The 22,068-nt window shown below is 41.4% G+C and overlaps 1 protein-coding gene across 6 annotated transcripts in view; it reads right to left on the bottom strand.

Annotated features, from left to right (window-relative positions):
• PTGER2 (prostaglandin E receptor 2) overlaps positions 1 to 16,946 on the bottom strand; it is a 99,839-nt gene extending 82,893 nt beyond the window's left edge. For 5 of the 6 annotated variants that reach the window (XM_032482044.1, XM_032482045.1, XM_032482047.1 and 2 more), the window contains exon 1: positions 15,582 to 16,946. In XM_032482044.1, the coding sequence (XP_032337935.1) occupies positions 15,582 to 16,406 (825 nt within the window). In that variant the 5' untranslated portion in view covers positions 16,407 to 16,946. Of the gene's footprint in view, positions 1 to 366; positions 4,050 to 15,581 lie in introns of those variants that run through there. The other variant, XM_006185432.3, reaches the window with a different exon arrangement.
• Positions 16,947 to 22,068: the final 5,122 nt, after the last annotated feature.

Below are 22,068 nucleotides of genomic sequence, written 5' to 3'. Positions count from 1 at the left end.
CAGAAGAGCAGGAAGATTCCCTGGGAAGGCAGTCCCCTCCCTCCCTCCCTCCCTCCCTCCCTCCCTGTGGTTTGGCTGCAGCCATGCTTCCCTACGTAGGGCCACAGCTTCTGCTGGGTGGCAGCTTATAGAGCTTTCACTGCTCCTCCCTTGTCCCTTCAGGCCTGGGAGTCGTAACAGCTTCCAAGGAGGTACCCTTCTCCATCCCTTGCTGACTCCCTAAACCCCGCCCATCCCTCTGTAACTATTCCTTTCCTTCAACAGCCCTCAGTTACCCTTCTGAGTGTGCCATCTCTTTCTGCTACAATCACCACTGATATGTTTGACTTGGCCGATTTTAAAAAATGGAATGCAAAGACCACAGGATTAAACCGCCCAAACTGACCTTTAATAGCACATACATTTTATAGGAAATACAAAAATATAATTCAAGAAAATTTACTTGGAGTAAAAATCACAAAAGCCACCAGAAAAAACAAGTAACTTTCTGAAATAAAAATTAATGCCCAATACATGGCCTTGTTCCCATGCATGAGTTAGACTACAGCTTTTATGAATTGCTGAAAATAACATTTATTTCCACAGTGTGTATTTCAGGTGATCAAACGCTTTGTAAATTTTAAAAAAATCAGTTCTAAAGCTATGAGTATAATGATTGGAGGTATGCTTTAAATGTGCACTCAGAGAGGAATTCCAATGGAGTTGTGTCTCGTAAAAGCAGAAGATGGTCATGAGGAGTAGGCACTGTAGGTCCACATTTATAAATGATCATTCATGGGGAAGACTGTTTCTCTACCTGTGAATGACTCAAGCGGGGGCTTTTCTCAAATTCAGAAAACCATTATATTTGGCTTAAACCATTAGGTTTGGCTAAGGGAAGTAAACAAACCTCTACTTAAGTGTGAGCTAATTGTCTTCCCCTGTCTTTCAAAGTCATCAAATTATAAATTGAAGATGTTTTTTTCTTGGTTCAAAGCAGAGCTGACATTGCATTCACATGAGGACAATCCTCCTTTCAAAGTGCGTTGACATGAGCAGTCAGGGGCACCTAGAGCTGAACTGAATCACACTGAGAACGGAGTGATGTGGATGGGGCTTGCCCTCCCCCTGCCCACCAGCATGGCGGTTTGAGGTTGGTGCTGTTTCCACAGCTTTGGTCCGGCTCTAGGTTGCTATGGGTCTAGACCACTTTGAGATTCAAGTCTTTTGGAGGCTTTCTATGGTTTCTAAGCAAACTCAGGCCCTATCAGGCTCTTTGGAGATTCAAGGCCACAATTTAGTATCAGAATTTCCCAGTTTTCTCTTGGGAAAGATGACCTGGGGCTTCAGTGAACCATCCAGAAACAATTCAGCTCAGGGCAGACAGCTCTGGCCCATCCCATTTCTGGACACCTAAAGTTAGGGCTGGCATTCTGAGTTGAAAATTCACTATAGGTTTTTTCCCCTTCTCATTCCACTGGCCGTCAGGGACAAAGAATAAAATCTGTCTTCTTTCATCACAATTTAGTTCTCTGATATACCAGGCTAATTTGTTTTTTTAATTAAACTTGAAAATGAATCTGTAAACTTAAACAGGTGTGTCTGATGCAATGTGATTTTTAAAAAGGAAATATTTATATATCCAATCTAAGTAACTTTTTCTGTTACCTGAAATTGCCTTTAATAGTAAGTGACTGAAAATTCCTTTTACTGTATAGATTATGACTATTATGGAAGGAACTTTTAATTCCTTCTATGTGTCAGTGCAAATGAAAGAACAGAATTTAATTACTTAACTCAGTCCAAGAAACAGGTGTACACTAAGAAACAAAGCTCTGGAAATCTACCAGTTCTTAAATAAACGGTTTAAATCCTTATATTTTGGGCCCGCAGAATGAATCATTTGTCCCCACCATTGGTATTATGTCCCAGTTTGTGCTTTTCTTTGCTTTTTTTTTAAGTTCTCAGGCATTATTCCAGAATTTTGGGGGTGGTGAGGTAGGGTAAATGATTGTAGTTAACATTTTCATCTGGAGGAAAAAGAAGTCATCTGATAAAAGAAATCAATCTTCCAGATTCAAAGAAACTTCAGAATTTTATGTTTAGGAATTACCCATGAGCCTAATTAGTCCTTTTTAGGACAATTTCTTAACTTTAGAATACTTGATGGACAGGGAAGATTTATTTATACGTCCAGATTTTAGCTAAGTTAAATTTTGCCTGGTTTGTTTAAATTAGTAGAAAAGCATACCATTTATTTATTCTTTTTAAAATAAGGGCTGATTTGACATAGATTGTGTCAAAATACACTGACTTCTAGATTGGTTTGGAATCACTTGTAAGTGATGATCTAATCTGATAACTACTTATAGGAAATGGTTTTACGTAAGCAACTCAATGAGAGTTTGGAAAAAACTAACCTTTTTTTTTTTTTTTAAATAACAGCTATGTTGTAATAACACTGCAAAAAAATAAGGTGGTTCCACTATTTTGAAGAACATGCTATAAGGGGAAAAAAAACTCCTCTAATGCCAAGTACTGTATTGAATATTTTAAATTCTAATTTACAATGCAACCATAATTTTAAAAACCTGCCAAATTAAAAAAAAATTTCTAGTTTTATCTCTTGTTTAAAAAACTATTATATCTACACTAATTATAAAATGCTATTTGCCAGGGATTCATCAAATACTATTCCAATTTCAAATTTTTCTTTTATAGTTTATGTTTGTAACATTTCAGATGAGTTTACACTGTAACTAAGATATGATTAAACAGTGCAAATTCACTGAAATATTTTGATGCCAAATTTCCACCATCCCAAATATTTAGATTTAGAAATATATTAAGACATGACTCACTGTTACATGATTTCCTATATAGTATGAGTCAAGCCATGTTTCCTAGATAAAAATATAGACACATAGATGAATTTTGCTACAACACAGTCATCTTATAAAGTGGATGTTAGTCATGGCCTCAACGTTGGGATTAAAAGTTACAGTGTATCTGAAGAACTGACCAGATTTTTCAGTTTTTAATCCTAATATTTGGCTTCATAGCTGCATATACCTTTCCCTGAAAATAGAATGAAGAGTATTAATTGGAATTTTCTCTCTTAATAGCCTACTATTTATTGTTGAGAGGAAAATTCCTAGTCTTCTTGGTTACAAGTAGCACAATGGACATTATAAAATAAATAACCTGACATTCTGACACACAGCTTCTGGCGGACTGGTAAAAAGGCTGATGTTAACCAGCTGAGCCCACTCTTTCAGGAGTAATACTGTCATGACGAGAGACTACTCCCACATACACAAACGTTACAGTACAAAGTACCTGTGATTTTCAAACTCATTGTTAAGCAATAACGGGACACCAGGCTTGGTTACTTCCACATACCCACTTCCTAGAGAATATGTAAGACGTTTTATCTGGTCTGACTGTACACTGTATGTTTATAATGGTACTAGCCTAGAAGATTAAAATAGAAAACACAGTGACTTTTAGGGGTTTTAAACAAATTACAAAACTACATGCTCTCATTCAACAGGAAAGCTTAAATCAAAAGGCACTGGATCTTAAGTGCTGTTGGTTGTTCTTCTAAAGGCCATGGAACATGCTCACTGAGGGTAGGTTTTACAGATCCTTCTGACACCTTCCATAAAGTGCCTTGTCAGCATGTCTGGAGCCCACGCCACTGCTGAAATGTTTTTTTACTCTGTTTTATCAGGGTAGCTTCAGTGTGTTTAAAATCTAACTTTTTCCCATTTTGCCAAGGAAACATTTCAAAATGATCTTCCAGAGGCTGGCTAATAAGCACTCCTTAATTGCTGTCCTCAAGGGTCAGCCTATTTACCGACATTCAACTGAGCAGAACAGGAAGTTTGTGTTGCATCTTGTGCTCTTAATGAAACCCGACAACAGAGGACTGAACGCATGAGTCTCAGAACAGGAGGCCTCAGGATGGCAAAGACCCAAGGGTCGATTATTGAATTAATTGATAAAAATCTAAGAGCTTGGAGGTACCACTTTTCTTTTCGGGAGGTTTCATTCATATATGCAAAAATCTGTAGGAAGGAAAAGAGAGAGGATGTTAGCTTTACCTTGCTTCAGTGTACAGGCTTAGACCATTCGCAATTTCTTAAGACTGGAAAGCAAACTGTGTTTTGTGTGTGGTTGTGGTGGTGAGAGTGGGTAGCAAGGTCTCACTCCTCTCGCATGTGTTTATTCCTTACGAATACTCTGAAACCTAAGTATTGTCTCCTTTCAACAGATGAAGAAGGAAGCTTCAGGACAGATAATAACACCATGTTGCATTTACTTCCAAATACTGAGTCTGCTTTAATGGTCACAGTTCCGTGAGACAGGGGCACACAGAGCGTGTGTTCTGGCCATAGGACTGCCTGGGTTTGAATCCGGCTCCATGTAGAGCTTTGGGACCATAGGTTAGAAAACTAACCTCTTTGTGCCTCAGTTTCTACATCTTTAAACAATACCTACTTCCTAGGGTTGCTGGATGACAGGAAGCCATCTATGTCAGCTACTTCAGTAAGTGCCCTGAGTGTTAGAGCCATTTTACCAATGAGGACGCCGTGGTGCAGAGAAGTTTAAGTGACTTGCCTGAGTTCTTGGGGCTGGTTAGTGGCTGACTCAGGACATAAATTCCAATCCCCCTGACAGCAGAGCAGTGCTGACCATGTGCTACATCCAGGTTGCCCATATTAGAGCAAAGGTGTTCAGAACAATGCCCTAAACACTGGAAAGCTGACACATCTTCACATGTTGGCCAATGTTTTCAAAGTGGTACAATGGCCCTCATCTGGTTTCTTAGATATTTAGAGAAGAACACAACTTTTTGGTCAGATTGAAAAGAATGAAACAGTACATGCTTGATAAACATCAAACACGTCCACACAGCTTACAGAAATGAGGGAAACATGTAAATCACACCCAGTCATTTAAAACTGGTCCTTCATAAAACTCCAGGAACTTTCTTACCAAAGTAGCCAGTGAGTTAGAGAGCTATTCCTTCTGCCCTCCATTCCCCTTGCCAGAAGGAATGGTTTATTTCCTTTTTGCCTGGTACTTACCCTGCAAGCATCTGGCAACTGGACATACAAAGTAAACCGCAGGGAGGGAGAGCAGTCACCTTTGGGTTGCTTACGTTAGGACAATATCGGGAAGGTTTGGCAGCCATAGGTGTTTATGCCAGAGAATGTTGGCTTAGGGAATGGAGAAAAGACTTGGCAGATGAGTAAGGGAAAAAAGAACTGTTGGTGGACTTCCCTGATTAGAGAGAGAAGAGAAAAATTAGGTGGGGACAGGCAATGGAGCAATACTCTTCTTGTCAGCAAAACTTTTGGATGAGAAATATACAGTACTTATATGGCATATTTAAGGAGTGATTTTGGAGTTTAGGGATTCAGGATAATAGTGTCCATAAATCCAATAGATTAAAATATATTAGCCACTACCCTCCCCCCAACACACACACAGACACACACACACATACAACTGAGCATTCTGCTCTATAAAAAGTCTGTGGCTTAGTTTACAATCTAATTTCACCAAAGAATATAATACTGAACTGGCTAGCCCAATGGGCCGTGTGGGAGGCCTCAGCACTCTAGTGTCAAGGGTCACACATGAAGATGAGTCAGGTTTTCAATGATGAATAACCCACACCAGCTCCTGATCTTTTTAGTGTGTGGCAGACCAATGAGAAGTGAAAAATGGTTTTAGAGGATGAAGCAATCCTGTACTATTTGTACTATTTTCTTCCTTTCCTTTTCTTCTACTATGCTGAGTAATTTTTAGAGATGCTTAAAATTTGCATTTCAGAAGGTGGCCAATATGTTGTAGAAGACAACTTCTTCTTTTGCACTTGGAAAAGAGACATACTTCAGAGACCCTTGAAGTTCTTGATAAAAGTTTCATCTTCTCTTCCCTCCCCATTATTTTTCTTTGGTTCTTGTCTTTTGCCTAGAGTTCACCATTTTTGATCTTGTGGACCCTGGGTTTGCTTGGTTTTTCTTAGTGCAAATTATACATAGCATAAAATTTACCATTTTAACCATTTTCAAGTGTCATTAAGCACATTCACATTGTGTGCAACTCTATATGGTTTATATTTTTACTTTTTGTATATTATGATGTTTTGACCTAGTGAAAACCTTTCTGGCTGGGGAGAGACTGCCCCCTCCCAATTCTTAGAGAGAGCCAAGGGCCCACCCCGGAGCAATTCTCTGACATGCAGACTAATCAATTCAGAGCTCCTCAGTCTGGCCCTGGACCCCAGGAGGCAGCATTCCTTGGCTTTAATCATTCCAGGGCCCTGGCCCCAGGCAACTTTGAGCCACCCCTGCAGTATAGAGCTTGCAAAAATGACTCAAAATAGCCAGTTCTCAACTGTTCACCCTACCCTGCTTTGCCTTTCCCTTGGAAACTCCAACAGAGGCCACGACCCAGCTCTCCCCTAGCTCCTGCTCCTTCTGTCTCCTGACCTGCACTAGCACTTGCCCACGTGGCCCTGTATTGTGCAGTGCTTCCTGCTTCTCAGACCTGGGAGGATGATAACCTTGTTTCCCAGAGTGTCTCCTGTCTCCTCTATGGCTGCACCTGACTGACCATCACACAAAAGAACACGGAAAAACAAGCGTAACCATCATCCATCTCCAGAACTTTCTTCATCTTCCCAAACTGAAACTCTGTACCCATTAAACAATAACTCCATCTTCCCCTCTCCCTCCAGCCAATCCTGGGTTTTCATTAAAGGCTGACACAATGGCTATAAGTCAATCGATTAATAAGGTTTCATTGATATTCTGGAATTCAGCTTCAGAGGCTGGTAGAATTTACACATGTTCTGGCACATGCTACTAATAAATTTGCTGTGAGAAAAATACCAAGTACTAATGTATACCAGTTTAGTGAGTTTTAATTCCTTACAACAGACTCTCTCTACAGGGATTTGCCCAGAATATAGAGCTTGCTGAGATGCCTATAAAGTGGCACAGGTGAAAATCAGTGTTCTTTAGATTTATCTTCTAGAGAATTCTTGCAGTCTCCATGGAAAACTTCATCTTGGCACCAACCTGGTACTGTTTGTTTCAGCTACCTATTAAAGGTGGAAACCTCTAATGCAACAACATAGTGGGTTAAGAATTTTTGAGCAAATGAGAACTTTATTTGGTTGCTCTCTGAAATCACCTGAGGATTATTAAAAATACTCTGATGGCTTGCTCCGACCCCTCAGAGACTCTGATTTAATTAGTCTAGGCTGTAATCTGGCCTTCAGAGTTTTTGGAGTCCCCAGGTCATTCAGTATGCAGCCAAAGTTCATAATCGTGGCTTTTGCCCCTTACTAAGCACCTGAAATAGTTCAAAATTATTCATGTATCATACTTAAAAATTAAAGACCCACCAAGGCCTGGCCAATTAACAAATGACTTGGAGCTTCCAGAATCCAGTTCCTGATCATTAATATCCAATCTGATTTTCCTTCGGAAACTGAATCCTATGGAGAGAGTAGCTAATATTTACTAAATACCGGTGTGTGCCAGGCATGGTGCTAAGCAGTTTATGTCTTATTCTGTTGAATACTCTCATAAATCTGTAAAGTATTATTACTTCTGTTTTAGTAAAGAGGAGATCAAGACTTCGAAGATTAGTTACCCTGCCCCCATATCACATTGCAGGTAAGTAGGGAAGCCATGGAGTCACAAGCAGTGGGACCCAGCCTTTCCCCTTAGCCACTCCACACTCCGGCACCACCTGTATAAAAAGCCTGTGACGTACATCTCCCATGAAATTTGCCACTGACTGATTATGGGTTGTAGGAGACTTCTTTTTGAAGGTGTCACAAAGATTTATGGGTATCATTGCTCCTGTTTATAGACTTCAAAGCCATGGTTATATCTTAGTAGCTACTTGGCTTTCTTTGGGGCTTTTCTTTCCTTCATATTTTCCACAACTAAATTGCAGGCAATAACGATCAACTTGACCAAGGGTGTAGATATAATACACCATTTCTCTTTTGGGAAAAGGACTGTATTTCTTCCTGTTTAACTTTTAAAAACTCAATGTAATTATCTGTTCTCACAACCACTATTTCATACTATCAAATGGCAAAGGAAAAGGTGTCAAGTGAAAACACTCCGACAGAGGAACTTTCTCCTAAGAGGTGAGGTATATTAAAACAATTTCAACAAACCCCAAGCAATCATGGATGACGTATGAATGGTAAAGGGCCTTCCATAATGTGTGGATATTAACTCAAAATGTCACCAGGCAAAGTTCATTGTGGTTATGCAGAGGTTTCTGGATTTCTCTTCCATCCCTACTAGAATTGTGATGTGTGTGTATGTAATCCAGAAATTTCCTATCAGTTTTATAACCCCCATTCATGTTCCACTTTACATAAAGAGAACTGGGAATGAGTAGGAAGCACCAGTATTGTTTACTTGAGTTTGTTCTATATTTCAAAGATCAGATTCTACTAATCAGATTTACCTAGAAATTATAGCCCTAAAGAATTTCTAAAGATGAAGACATTTTTAGAATGAGTCAGTGGTTCACTCTTGAAATTTTAGAACTGAATAAAATGCATAATAAGCACTTTATCCTAACGGCATGCGGAAAACAGTTTAAAATGATCAGAAGCTATCCAGTTATTAGTAGAGTAGTGAGAAAGTGACTTTATGTGGGCTGGAAATTAAGATATAAACAGTATCTGAGCCAAGAATGGAAGTCTGATGTATTTCCTGTGTGCTGTTCCATTTCAGGAAGAAAGTTTCTATTTATCTCTGTGAAATGATGACAACAGCTGACTAACATAAGGAGGAATTTATTAACTTATATACTATTCCTTTGGTGTATAAACAGTTTGGAATATGTTGTTGGTCCTTTCCATGATTTTATATTGGACAGCCAAAATAATGCTTTAAAAAAGTCAATTAATAAATGTCCTATGTATACCAACAGAAGATTTTATGTGAGGGATAATCTGATTATTTCTTAATTTAGACCAGCATTTATACCAGCTGATCTCCTAAAATGTCAGTCTCAGCCTTTCAATGCACAGCTCTGTGCAGAATAAAAAAGAAACCACACCTGAGGCCCCAGCTCAGACCCCTTGATCTGATGTGGGAAAAAAGTCTTTGCTAATTTATCTTTAAAGCGAAAAGCTGAAATTAAGAGACAAAGAGGTCCAGATATTTATAACATCTTCACAATTCTCTTGTGAAATTTTGGACTAATCCTCTCAACGTGTTATCCCTGAAATGAGTACTCTCTCTCTGATAGTACTACAGTTAAGAGCACAGGCTGTGGGCTTAAACTGCCTGGCTTTGAGTCTCGGCTCCATAACTCACTAGCTGTGGGACCCAGGGTAAGTTATTTGCCTCATTTGTAAAATGGAAATAAAAATGCTATCTATTTTATAGATTGTTGTGAGGATAATGGGTTAATGTCTGTAAAAGTTAGCACTCAAAAATGTTTGTCATTTTGATGCTGATATGGTAGTTGAAGCTAAACTTCATTACAGGGTGTTGGGCATCTTACATTGTGAGTTTCACTTCGCAAACTTTGGGAGAGCTAGGTTGGCATTTGTGGAGGCAGTAATTGTAACCTTCCCACTCCTTGGGACAATGACTGACATCAGGTCTCAGTTCAGGTTTCCTAAGTTCCCACTTCCCCTGTCCCCTTATTCCTAGAGTGCTGAGTAGGCTGGTGTCCCACTGGGTACACAGCTGTGGGCGCTCCTTGCTGGGCCAGTGGTGTGGCCCACTTTGAGGACCACAGAAAGCAGTTCTGTTATCCCAAGGAAGGAAGAGGCAGAGACAGGGTAGATAGCTGGTATTTTCTGGGACACAGAAAGAAAATTATTTGGAATAGCTCATTAATAATTATTTTACATTGATCACATTTTATATTGATAATATTTTAGATATATTGGGGTAAATAAAATATATCAATAATTTCACCTGTTTCTTTTTACTTTTTGTTATCTGGCTACTAGAAAACTTGAACTTCCTTATGTGGCTCCTATTTGTAGCTCCTGTTGTATTCCTGTTGGGCTGTGTGTGCTCTCTTAGAAGAACAGGAGAATTTCTGAAGGTGACTAGAAGCTTTTGCCTTGTCTACCAGAGCCCCAGTTAGGATCTGCGGAAATGATTCCTGCCTCAGGTAGCAGATTGGTGGAGGCCATGTCTGACCAAAATTTTAGTGTGGGCCAAGTAGAATAAAAGGATATGGGGAAAAAACACCCCTTGGAGATACATGCCAAGCATTCTGAAATAGCCGAATGTAATGCACCATACAGCAGCCTTGAGTTTTGAATTGTCAGATAAGCCTTACAAGAAATAACTTAATTCTGGATAGTGCAGCATTCATAAAGTTTAAAGTGCTATGTAAATGAAAGATACTAAGACGTACCAATAATCTACTGATAAAATTAGTCAATAATCAATTTAAATTTTCTTATTAAGAGATGACTTGAAAAATGTCATTGGCAATTTGATAGGGATTGCATTGAATCTGTATATTGCCTTGGGTAGTATGGACATTTTAACAATTCCAATTCAAGAGCACAGTGTATCTTTCCATCTGTTTGTGTCATCTTCAATTTCTTTCATCAGTGTCTTATAGTTTTTGAATATAAGTCCTTTGACTCCTTAGGTAGGTTTATTCCTAGGTATTTTATTCTTTTTGATGTGATGGTAAATGGGATTGTTTCCTTCTTTTTCTGTTATTTCATTGTTAATGTATAGAAATACAACTGATTTCTGTATAATTAATCCTGCAACTTTACCAAATTCACTGATGAGATCTAGTAGTTTTCTGGCAGCCTCCCTAGGATTTTCCACGTATAGCATCATGTCATCTGCAAACAGTGACAATTTTACTTCTTTTCCAATTTGAATTCCTTTTATTTCTTTTTCTTCCTGATTGCTGTGGCTAGGACTTCCAAAACCACGTTGAATAAAAGTGGTGAGAGTGGACATCCTTGTCTTGTTCCTGATCTTAGAGGAAGTGCTTTCAGCTTTTCACCACTGAGAATAATGTTAGCTGTGAGTTTGTCATATATGACCTTTATTATGTTGAGGTATGTTCCCTCTATGCCCACTTTCTGGAGAGTTTTTATCATAAATGGATGTTGAGTTTTATCAAAAGCTTTTTCTGCATCTATTGAGGTGATTGTATGATTTTTATTCTTCAATTTGTTAATGTGGTGTATCACATTAATTGATTTGTGGATATTGAAAAATCCTTGCTTTCCTGGGATAAATCCCACTTTATCATGGTGTATGACCTTTTCAGTGTACTGTGGAGTTGATTTGCTAGTAATTTGTTGAGGCATTTTGCTAGTTCTGTGACATTTTTCACAGAACTGGAAGAAATTTTTTTTAATTTGTATGTAAACACAAAATACCCCCAATAGCCAAAACAACCTTGAGAAAGAATAATGGAGCTGGAGGAATCATGCTCCTTGACTTCAGACTATACTATAAAGCTCAGTTATCAAAAAAGTATGGTACTGACACAAAAACATACATATAGATCAATGGAACAGGACAGAAAGTCCAGAAATAAACTCATACACTTATGGTCAACTAGTCTATGACAAAGAAGGCAAAAATATACAATGGAGAAAAGACAGTCTCTTCAGTAAGTGGTGCTGGGAAAACTAGACAGCCACATGTAGAAGAATGAAATTAGAACATTCTCTAACACCTTATACAAAAAATAAACTCAAAATGGATTAAAGACTTGAATATAAGACTAGATAATATAAAACTCCTAGAGGAAAACAGGCAGAACACTCTTTGACATAAATTTCAGCAATATTTTTTCCAACCAGCTCCTAGAGTGATGGAGATAAAAGCAAAAATATACAAATGTGACCTAAAATGTGACTTAAAAGCTTTTGCACAGCAAAGGAAACCATAAACAAAATGAAAAAATCTACAGAATGGGAGAAAATATTTGCAAAAGACATGACCGACAAGGGACTAATTTCCAAAATACACAAACAGCACAGATAGCTTAATATCAAAAAAACAAACAACCCAATCAAAAAATGGGCAGAAGACCTAAATAGACATCTTTCCAAAAAAGACATGAAAAGATACTGAACAGTGCTAATTATTAGAGGAATGCAAATCAAAACTACAATGCGGTATCACCTCACACCAGTCAGAATCACCATCATTAGAACTTCTACAAATAATAAATGCTGGAGAGGGTGTGGAGAAAAAGTTAACCTACTACACTGTTGGTGGGAATGTAAGTTGGTGCAGCCACTATGGAGGACAGTATGGAGGTTTCTTAAAAAACTAAAAACATACTTACCATATGATCCAGCAATCCCACCCCAGACATGTATATGGAGAAAGGTATTACTGGAAAAGACACATGCACCCCAATGTTCACAGCAGCATGATTTACAATAGCCAAGACATGGAAACAACCTAAATGTCCATCAACAGATGACTGGATGAAGAAGATGTGGTACACACACACACACACACACACACACACACACACACACTGGAATATTACTCAGCCATAAAAAAGAATAAAATAATGCCATTTGCAGCAACATGGAGGACCTAGAGATTGTTATACTAGGTGAAATATCATATTATATCACATATGTAGAATCTAAAAAAAAAAAGATAAAAATTCTACTTGCAAATCAAAAACAGACTCATGGACATAGAAAAAAACTATGGTTACCAAAGGGGAAATGGAAGGGGTGTATAAATTAGCAATTGGGGATTAACAGACACACATTACTATATATAAAATAGATAAACAACAAGGACCTACCGCACAGCACAGGGAACTATGTTGAATTTCTTATAATGATGTATAATGGAAAAGAATCTGAAAAGAAAATGTGTATATATGTATGTATATGTATAATTGAGTCACTCTGCTGTACAGCTTGAACTGACATTGTAAATCAACTGTACTTCAATTTAAAAAAAAAAGAGATGACTCGATACTTCCCATTTAAGGTACAGTTCAAATATCTGTTTTGCGCCTAGTGGATTATCTGTAGCTCATCTGGAAAATGTGTCACGCTAGCCCCAAGGCAAGAAGTCAGCTTGGCCAGCTTTCTAGATTATATTCACAGTAGGCTTTTTTCCTGCTCTTTGTCTGGAAATCTTTGCCATATATATATGCAGAAGAGAACCTAGATAATATTTGCTGATACTGTCAATGCCAAGCAGTGGCTTGAAAGAGCTAAAGCTGCCTCATAATCTTCTTCTGGCCCCCCTAAGCCATAAACAGGCAATCTAGATAAAAACACGGCTTCAGAGCAAACCTCCTAAGCCCCGCTACCACCCCTTCTAACTAGACTTTAACTCTTCCATTTGGCAACTATGGGGCAACTACCCCTAGCTTAATATTAAATGAAGGGGGAATATATGTATATGTGTGTGTGTGTGTTTATTATACCTTTGAAAATCAACATATGGCAATGATGACGTTCTCATGATGAAAGACAAATTCACTTGAAAACAGGGGAACCTGCTGAAAATCACTGACTTTATTAAAAAAAGTAGGTTTATGCAGTGGGTCAGTAATGATCAAAGAGGAGACCTCTTTTTCATGTTCTCCTCCTCCAAAGGGAGAAAAGGAAATAATGATCCTTTTCACAAGTGTGTGCTCACCTCTGAGCCCATTTCTAAGCTATTTAAGTAGCTGGGGTTGGGGGGTATTTTTACATTTACACACCCACACATGATAGACAAAACTCCAAGAACTGACATCCTAATCCCCCCAGTCCATGACAGGTATTCCCCAATTCAGAAATGGTTTATGTCTCTCATGTCTCTCAAGTTAAATTCTAAGTTGTTTAGTGGAACCTGAAATGCTTTCCCTCACAGATACATGTTCTGCATCCTAGTCCCGATCCTAAAATGCTGAGTTAGCTCCTGACATAGTTCTACCAGTTAAACAAAACAAACTCGTGGAAGCCATGCTGGTTTCTATCTCATGGCATTTCTGTTGCACAAACTCCCCTGCTCAGATTGAGTGGGAGATGCAGCCTTCCACAGTACTACTTCATTTTATAAAAGGGCATCTTTTACATACTCCATCTCATTCATCTCAAAGTGTAACTTATTGATTCAGATCAGCTTCTACTCTGACAGAGGATGGGGCAGAAGTATGAAGACTGTGGGAATCAAGGAGAAGAGAACATAGCTAAGAAAGGGAGTGAATTTGTGGGAGGAAGGGTCATATCCAGGCTTTTAGGATCCTTTGTCCTTTTCCACCCCTGAGGATGAGTGTATGAAGATAATGAAAAGCAGTGATGAAGGCGGGAAGTAGCATAAAGTTACTTCTTCAGCTTCTACAGATCACACTTGCTAATGACAGGTATCATCTGTCTCTTTCTTTTTTCCAAGACTGTGGCAGGTGAAAGTCATTGCCAACTGTTTACTCCCTACAGGGTTAGTCTTGAGCTTCTGAAGATTAGGACGTAGAGCTGCTAAAACTGAGTTCCCATTTCTCTGTAAGAGGCCAGTACATGCTCAGATACATTACAGGCTCTGCTACCCATGCTATGCCTTAGGAGGCTCAAACTCACAGCATCAGAGAAACAACTGCTGATGTTGGCCCAACAAGGGCAGCACCACCCCAGAACCTAGATTCCTGCCCTTCAGCTTCCCAGGCAGCCCCCCGCCTGCTGGGTCAAGGCAAGCCCTGAACATGCCTAACTCTTCCATTCCTGAGATCGACCAGCCACTCCTGCACATGGCTTTGTGCTCATAAAGTGTAGAGCACCTCCGGATATTTCTGACAGTGACATCAAGAGGATATTTCATAAGAGGGTATAAATGCCTTCTCTAGGGAGAACCCAAAAGTTTAGCAAGGGGTTCCTTCAGGCAACTTACCCTTTCTTCTAGTTATCACTATGTATATATTATGAATGTTCATGGCCACAAAGAGTTATACTCCCAATATGTAATTTGGGATATCTGTAAATGAGGTTTTGTTTAACTTTTAAGAAAAATAATAAATGCTCTGGACTTCTCCAAGAGGGACCCTTCTCACCTGGGACCATTCTCAATGACAGCTGGATTACCATGGATTGGGTATCACATTTTGTTCTGGGGGAACAGAAGGCAGAGCCTGGAGAACTAGCACTAGTGGAGGCGGGGTACCAGGAGGCAAACTACAGCTAAGGGAAGACAGGTTGTAACTGACAACTATCCAAAGATGTAAGGGACTGCTTCTTCCTCAGGTAGTAAGCCAGGCTGGCCTTGGAGGGGCAGGGACACTGTACAGGGGCTTTGACTCTCGGATTGGGGTCTGGACTGGCTTAGTAGAGGGCCAAAACTCCCTTTCAGGGGCAACTGTGTTGCCTAATGAGAAACACTAGCATAGAGATGCCCATCTGGTGGGGTTAGGGAAGTAAGAAATGGGATAAAGGGGAGAAGAGAAAGGGGAAAGCTATAGACCTTTACAAATTAGGACAGATTTCTTTAAGTGGCAAAAATTTGGTGGTGGAAAGGGTGGCAGTAAGAGGGGAGAAAGAGAAGGCTGCACAGAGTTTGGCTGTGGAAACGAAGTGGGTGACTTACCGTCAAAGGCAAGGAGCAGATGGCAAAGGTGATGGTCATGATAGCCAGGAGAATGAGATGGTCCGTCTCCTCTGCCATGGACACCCTTTCCCCTCTCCTGCGGCTGCCGCCCAAGGAGGGTCCGCAGCGGCTCCTCTTGCCCCGGCGGTGCATGCGGATGAGGTTGAGGATGACACTGAAGTTGCAGACGAGCACCGCAATGATGAGGAGCAGCAACAGGGTGGCGTAAAGCCTAAGGTACGTAGTCTGCTCGAGCCAGATGAAGCACCACGTCCCAGGGCAGTACTGGGCGTACTGCCTGTGGCCCAGCAGCGGCAAGGAGCAAAACAGCAGGGAGGCTGTGTAGACGATGGGAAGCACGGCCAAGCCGCCGCGGCGTTTGATCCGGCTCTGGTAGAAATAGGGGTGCCCGATGGCTAGGTAGCGTTCAAGGGCCATGGCGAAGAGCATGAGCATGGTAGCCAGGCTGAAGAAGGTCATGGAGAAGGCAAAGTAGGTGCACACGCGTCTCTGGGGCGCCAGTGCCACCAGGGTCTGGTTCCGTGCGTAGGAAGCAAGCACCACGGGGCTGATGAGGCAGGTACCGAGCAGGTCGGTGAACACCAGCTCGGTCACCAGCACATGGAACAGCGAGATGGAGCTCCCGGGGCCGGCGCTGCGCCCCGAGTCCCCCCGCCAGCGGTGCGCCAGCAGCGCCAGAGCGATGAGGTTTCCCAGCACCCCGGCCGAGAACATCACCGCACTGATGGCGGGACTTTCACCCGAGGGAAGCCACTGTTCAGCATCGCAGTTCTCGAGCCTGGAGTCACTGGAAGTGTTGCCCATGGTAGGGTGCTGGGAGGAGAGATGCGTCCTCCTCTCCCGCCGGCCTGTACCTGGGGGGAGGAGGGTCTGAGAGCTGGAGTGCTCCGGGACCCAGAGGGAAAGGGGAGGGACCAAAATCCAGAGCCCTCTGCTGGCCCGTGGCGCGCACTGAGGGCAGGCTTGGCACGGGTCTCCCGAGGCTCCCAGAGAGGCCGCTCGGCTGCCGCATCCGGACGGCGCTCCAGGCTCCTCCAGGGACCCACACCCAGGAAGCCGCAGCCGCCTCCTCCCCGCTGCTCCGGGCGAGAACCCGCGAGCTGCCAGGAGGTGGACGTGTCACACGGATAGTCTCTCGCGAGCCCGGGCAGGGAGCGGGGGCGGAGAGGGGGCCAGGCAAGGCGCGGATGGCCTGCCGGAGAGGGGTCCTCCTTCCACGCTGCGCTTCCTCCTGGCTATTTTTCTCAGCCTGGAAGCGTTTAGCCCTGGTGGAGAGCTGGGAAGGAGGGCCGGGCACTTCGTGGTCTGCGCAGGACTCACTGAAGGCCGGGCAACACCGGAGAGAGCAAAGCGACTCACCAACCGATAAAGAAGTTAGGAGGACCCAGTCCAGTGAGACGGGAAAAAGAAGGGAACAACTGACACGAAAGATGGCTTGCAGTATGAGAAATATGTTCTTTTCCTTTCCTTTAAAAAACATTCTCAAGAAGATACACCAAGAGGCGGGACCAAAACTAAGAGGAAATGAAAACGCAAGCCTTTGCATTCAAGGAACCAAACCACGCGCGCACTGAGCTGTCTTGCACTTTTGCTTTGATTCGGTTGCCAGCATTTCGCCGTTTCCAATGTCAGCGCCATAACGGATAACCACTTGTTTAAGCAACCACTAAAAAGAAAAAAGAAAAAATAAATGTTCCTTGTGATCGTGTAGAATTGTGTTTGTGGGCACAGCTTGAAACCACTGCACATTGTTCGCAATTCAAGCTCAGCTGTGAAAGAAAATGTCTTTCAGCCATACATTTTGTCATGTTCAATTAACTGTGCCAGACCTACCCAGAAAGGTCCATTCTCAGTAAAGTTTATTGGAAAGTCACCAGTTTCGGAGACTGGAGCTGACAAAAATGATTGCTTACTTCCTACTGCAATAATTACAGAGTTATGAAAATGGGTTGATGTTCAAAACAAAACAAAAAAGACAGACATGGGTAGTTATATTCTGTAAGGAAGATCATATTCCTTTGGGGAAGGGAGGAGGCCTGGGAGCAAGGAGGATCTGCGTAGGGAACTGGCAAGAGGGTAAAGTCATGGTGTGAGAGTAAAGGAAAGACTGCCTGCTGTCTGTGACTACTTTAGCTCACTGTGATCACTCTGTCTTGGGGACCGGTTTGGGGATGGGGTTCCCAACAGGGCAAGCTCACAGGGGGTCTATTTTTCTCCTGTAAGAAGTTCAGAGATGGCAGGCTGGTGAGCCCCCCAGGTCTGGGTCCTCCAGGCCTGTCATTCCTGGCATGCTAGCGTTCTGTCAACATCCCCTTCCCCACCGGTCAGCAGCTGCTGCCTGTATCCGTCAGATTCAAGCGGAGAAACAGAACCACTCTGATAACAAATGAGTGTTTTATTCTTAGGCACTAGACTTGTGCTGTTCAATATGGCAGCCACTTGTGGCTATTTAAATTTAAATGAATTAAAATTAAATAAGAGTGAAAATTTAGTTTCTCACTTGCACTAAGTACATTTCAAGTGCTAAAGACTCACATGGGGACTAGTGGTTACCATATTTGGGCAGCTCACTTAGAAAATACTTGCATCACTACAGAAGTTCTGCTGGACAGGGCTGCTTTAGACCTTACACGATGGTGGGAGAAGGTGGAGGAGTCTATGCTAGGCTGTTTGCTGTCTCTGGTTCTGATGTTGAGCTTGAAGTCACCATAGATCAGCTAGAGGCAGTCAGGATAGAAAGCTGGACATAGATGAGAGTAAGAACAGAATTAGAACTTGTGGGGACAAACTGAAATTCATGAACAACTGGAATCTTCAAAGACTCTCACTACTTCCGACATGGATAATGCAGATGCACTGCAGGAGAAGCTGGCACCCTGCATGGAGCTGCACATGCACTTGGCTTAGGACATGAAGAAACTGAAGATCTGGCAGGAGCTGGAGTCTGGGTGCTGCCTTATGACAGCAAGGGGAGCCAGTGGATCAGCCACAACGTGCTAGAGTTACCACCATGCCTGGACCCCTGCGCTGTCCTTCAGGTGTGAAAACCATAGCCTCTGCTTTGCCTCTGCCTTGTAAAGTTCATTCAACATTTTCCTCATGGGCCAAATGCTAACCCGAAACCATGCAGGATTCTGGAAAACAGATCCTGCTTAGGTGAGTTGACATAGTACAAAGTCACCACACTGCCTCATAGGTCCAGAAATCAAGCCTGTTGAATATGCTACAGCCCAGAAATAATGTTATAGAAATGTACTGCCTCAAGGAGACATAATCTGACAAGTACACAGAGATGTTATACATACACAGAGAAAGCAGAAATAATGTTCCTCACTGCAAGAATCTAGAACTCAATGTCCTTCTATTGAGGATTGGTTTAATAAATCTTGGTAAACCTATGCCACACAATAGACAGTCATTAAAAAGGATGCTGTTGATCTATATTTACTGATAATGATCTTTACCATGTATTGAGTTAAAAGCATGTATGTTATTCCATTCACATAAAATTATATGCATGAGTATTTTCACAGAGCAGCATCTTGAAGGATGTTCAGCAAAATACTAATGGTAATTTCTCTGGGTAGCACTTTATTCTTTATGCCTTCCTGTTTTGGCTGATTTTTCTAAGTATGTATTACCTTTATATCAGGAAATGCAAGAAAGGTGCTTTTAATTTGGAAAAAGATTAATCAATGGGGGAGTCTGTTCTACTTGGTAGAAGGCAGGGGGTTAAATGCTAATGTTTTCAGTTCTCTTCCAGTTCTACTCCCTAGTGAGTGGGAAGGTCTTGTCAGTTTCTTGAGACTGATCAAGAAGACTGGAGAAGCCACCCCTGCCATTTTCACAAGGCTTTTGCAACTGTCCTTTTTATTTGAAGACTGGAAATCATCACACATTAGGCACCATTTCTAATGAGGTGTCCTGCCCCACTTAAAGTGATTGCTTTTACCTTAGGTCCTTGGTATCTAAGTTAGTGTCATTGCTTAACCCAATTCTGACACTACCGTGACCAAGAAGTCCCTCCTCATAAAGGTGGGAACAGAAAAGTCAACAGAAGGGTCAAAAACAAAAAAAGCAGGCAATAGAAACTAACTTTGAAAGTTGTTCCAAAAATTAAGGGAAATTGTGAGTGGGCAGGTAGAGAATCTTAGTAAAGAAATGGAAACTATAAAAAAAGAACTAAATGGAAATTCTAAAACTAAAACTTACAGCAGTTTGGAGTTGCAGAATAAAGAGTGAATCTGAGTGATGTGAATCACATCTGGTTACCTTTCTCTTCATGCCATTGTGACTTCTGTGCTCCTGGGAACTATTCTCACTCCTTCTATACCACATGAGGCTTAGAGAATCCTCATTCCCTGATGCTTGCCCTGTTTCTACCCAAGAAGTGAAGCATGGGTTTTTTAATGCTCTCAGATCCTTCATACCTGTCTGAGATTGGTGGTACAACCTTATCTAGGAAACCCCTGTGTTAACATCTAAGCTCTCCTTGTTCTCTTGAACTTCACCTTCCTTCCTTCGCAGCCTGTGGAATTAGTTGGGGGAGAAATGGTAAAACTTTGATCCTCCTCATCTCCTGTGGTCTGGCTCTTGCCTTTCAAAAGTCATCAACTAATAGTTGATACCTGTCAATAATATTCTTTCCCTGAGGCAGTCAGTGCAGAATTCCCTAGATGCTGCTGCTAAAACCAGGGAAAGGTCTGGAATATCAGGAAGTACTGGGCAAAAAATACATAAGTTAATATCAGTCAAATTAGTATCTGGCTCTATTTGCATTCATGTAGGCATGTGTGTGTAACCAGGGCTTGGTGGGACTTATTACATCCTCATGGGGTTGTTTGAGAAACAACTTGATAAAGTCTTTGCAAAACCCTGAGTCAATAAAAAGTACTTTACCAATGGATGTGAGAGTACAACAGTTCTCTTGTCCTCAGACAGGAAACATCAGAAAGGTAAATCTACACACTGCTTATTAGCCCAAGGGCTTAGATCAAATGAGTCACTCCACTAATGGCAGGAAGGAAAATTTTCACTGTATTTAACATAATAGCTTTATTTTCATCAAGATTAAAATGAAAAGTATTACCCATAGAAAAGTCTATTTCTTGACCATACTATCATACTTTGAGTTCCTAATTACTTCCTCACTGTCAGAAGCCAGCACTTGACAAAATTTTAAAAAGGGGTAAAAATGAGTCAGCTTTTGCCCCGAAGTTTCAGCTACTCCCATTCTTCTATCTCTGGTAGCTGCCCCCTGGACACAATACACAGTATCACAAACTGAGAACTCCCAGAGCCCCACTGCCCCTGAGTTTCCTCTTTTTCTTCTCTCCAACATTCTCACATCAAATCCAGGAGAAGTAGGAGGGAGAAGAGTACTGACTTAAGAAAGACAGCAGCAAAACAGATAAACAAGGCCGTACTGTATAGTACAGGGAACTATATTCAGTATCTTGTAATAACCTATTATGGAAAAGAATATGAAAAAGAATATATATATATGTAATATATATATAACCGAATCACTTTGCTGTACACCTGAAACTAACATGACATTGTAAAGCAACTATAATTCAATAAAAATTTGTTTTGAAAAAAAGCAGATAAAAATGTGGTTTGTTTTTATTACATGGGGATATACAGACATATCCCACAATTTGATCTGATATTAAATATTGTTGCCACATAGGGTGTGTTTTGTCATAGTGATGATCGTGTGTCAAAGGCAAATTCCCCAGGCTGTGGCTGAGTTCTATGTTTTTCTCTTCCACAGCCCTATTGCCTTCTAACACACCATGTTTCGTTACTATTTGTTTTTGCTTGTTAACTATCTCCCTCTAATAGAATATCAGTTCCTACAGGGAAGGGATCTTGGTCTCTTTAATTCACTGATGAATCTCAGGGACTGGAACTGTGCCTGACATAGAGCAAACACGTAGAAATACGTGCTCAATGAATGAAGGAGGGAGTGGTGGGCTGGGCCAGTGTTGCTGAAGGGTCTAACACGATGGGTGCAGAGAACCCGCTGCTGACTTTTGCAGGAGGGCCTCCTCTGGTGACCCTGCTAAGAGCACTTTTGGTGGGGAGGTAGGGACAAAAACTTGATTATAGAGGAGTTAGGGGAGAGGATGGGGAGAGAACCAATGGTGAGAAAACACAGGAATGAAGACCACAACATGGATGAGTTTGGTGAATGACAAGGGGTGCTGAGAAATTCAGCAGTAACTGGAGGGACTGTAGGGTTCCAAAATGAGTAATAGCATATAGACAGAAACTGTCTTGTAGAAAGGGAGAAAAAGACGACATGGAAGAGAAAATCAGTAATTCTAGTGCAAACGTCTTGAGAATTGAGAGAAGGATGGAGGGCACAAGTGGGGGGGGGTGTCACAAAAAGGAGCAGGCGCATCTCCTCCATGGAAGCTGCATGAAGGTCAGGATGCAGGCACGGATGCAGGCAGGTGCG

This window comes from Camelus ferus, chromosome 6 (assembly GCF_009834535.1).
Source record: "Camelus ferus isolate YT-003-E chromosome 6, BCGSAC_Cfer_1.0, whole genome shotgun sequence".
Taxonomy (NCBI): Eukaryota; Metazoa; Chordata; class Mammalia; order Artiodactyla; family Camelidae; genus Camelus; species Camelus ferus.
Note: the sequence above shows the minus strand (reverse complement) of the source record. Positions and strands in the feature narration are given on the sequence as shown.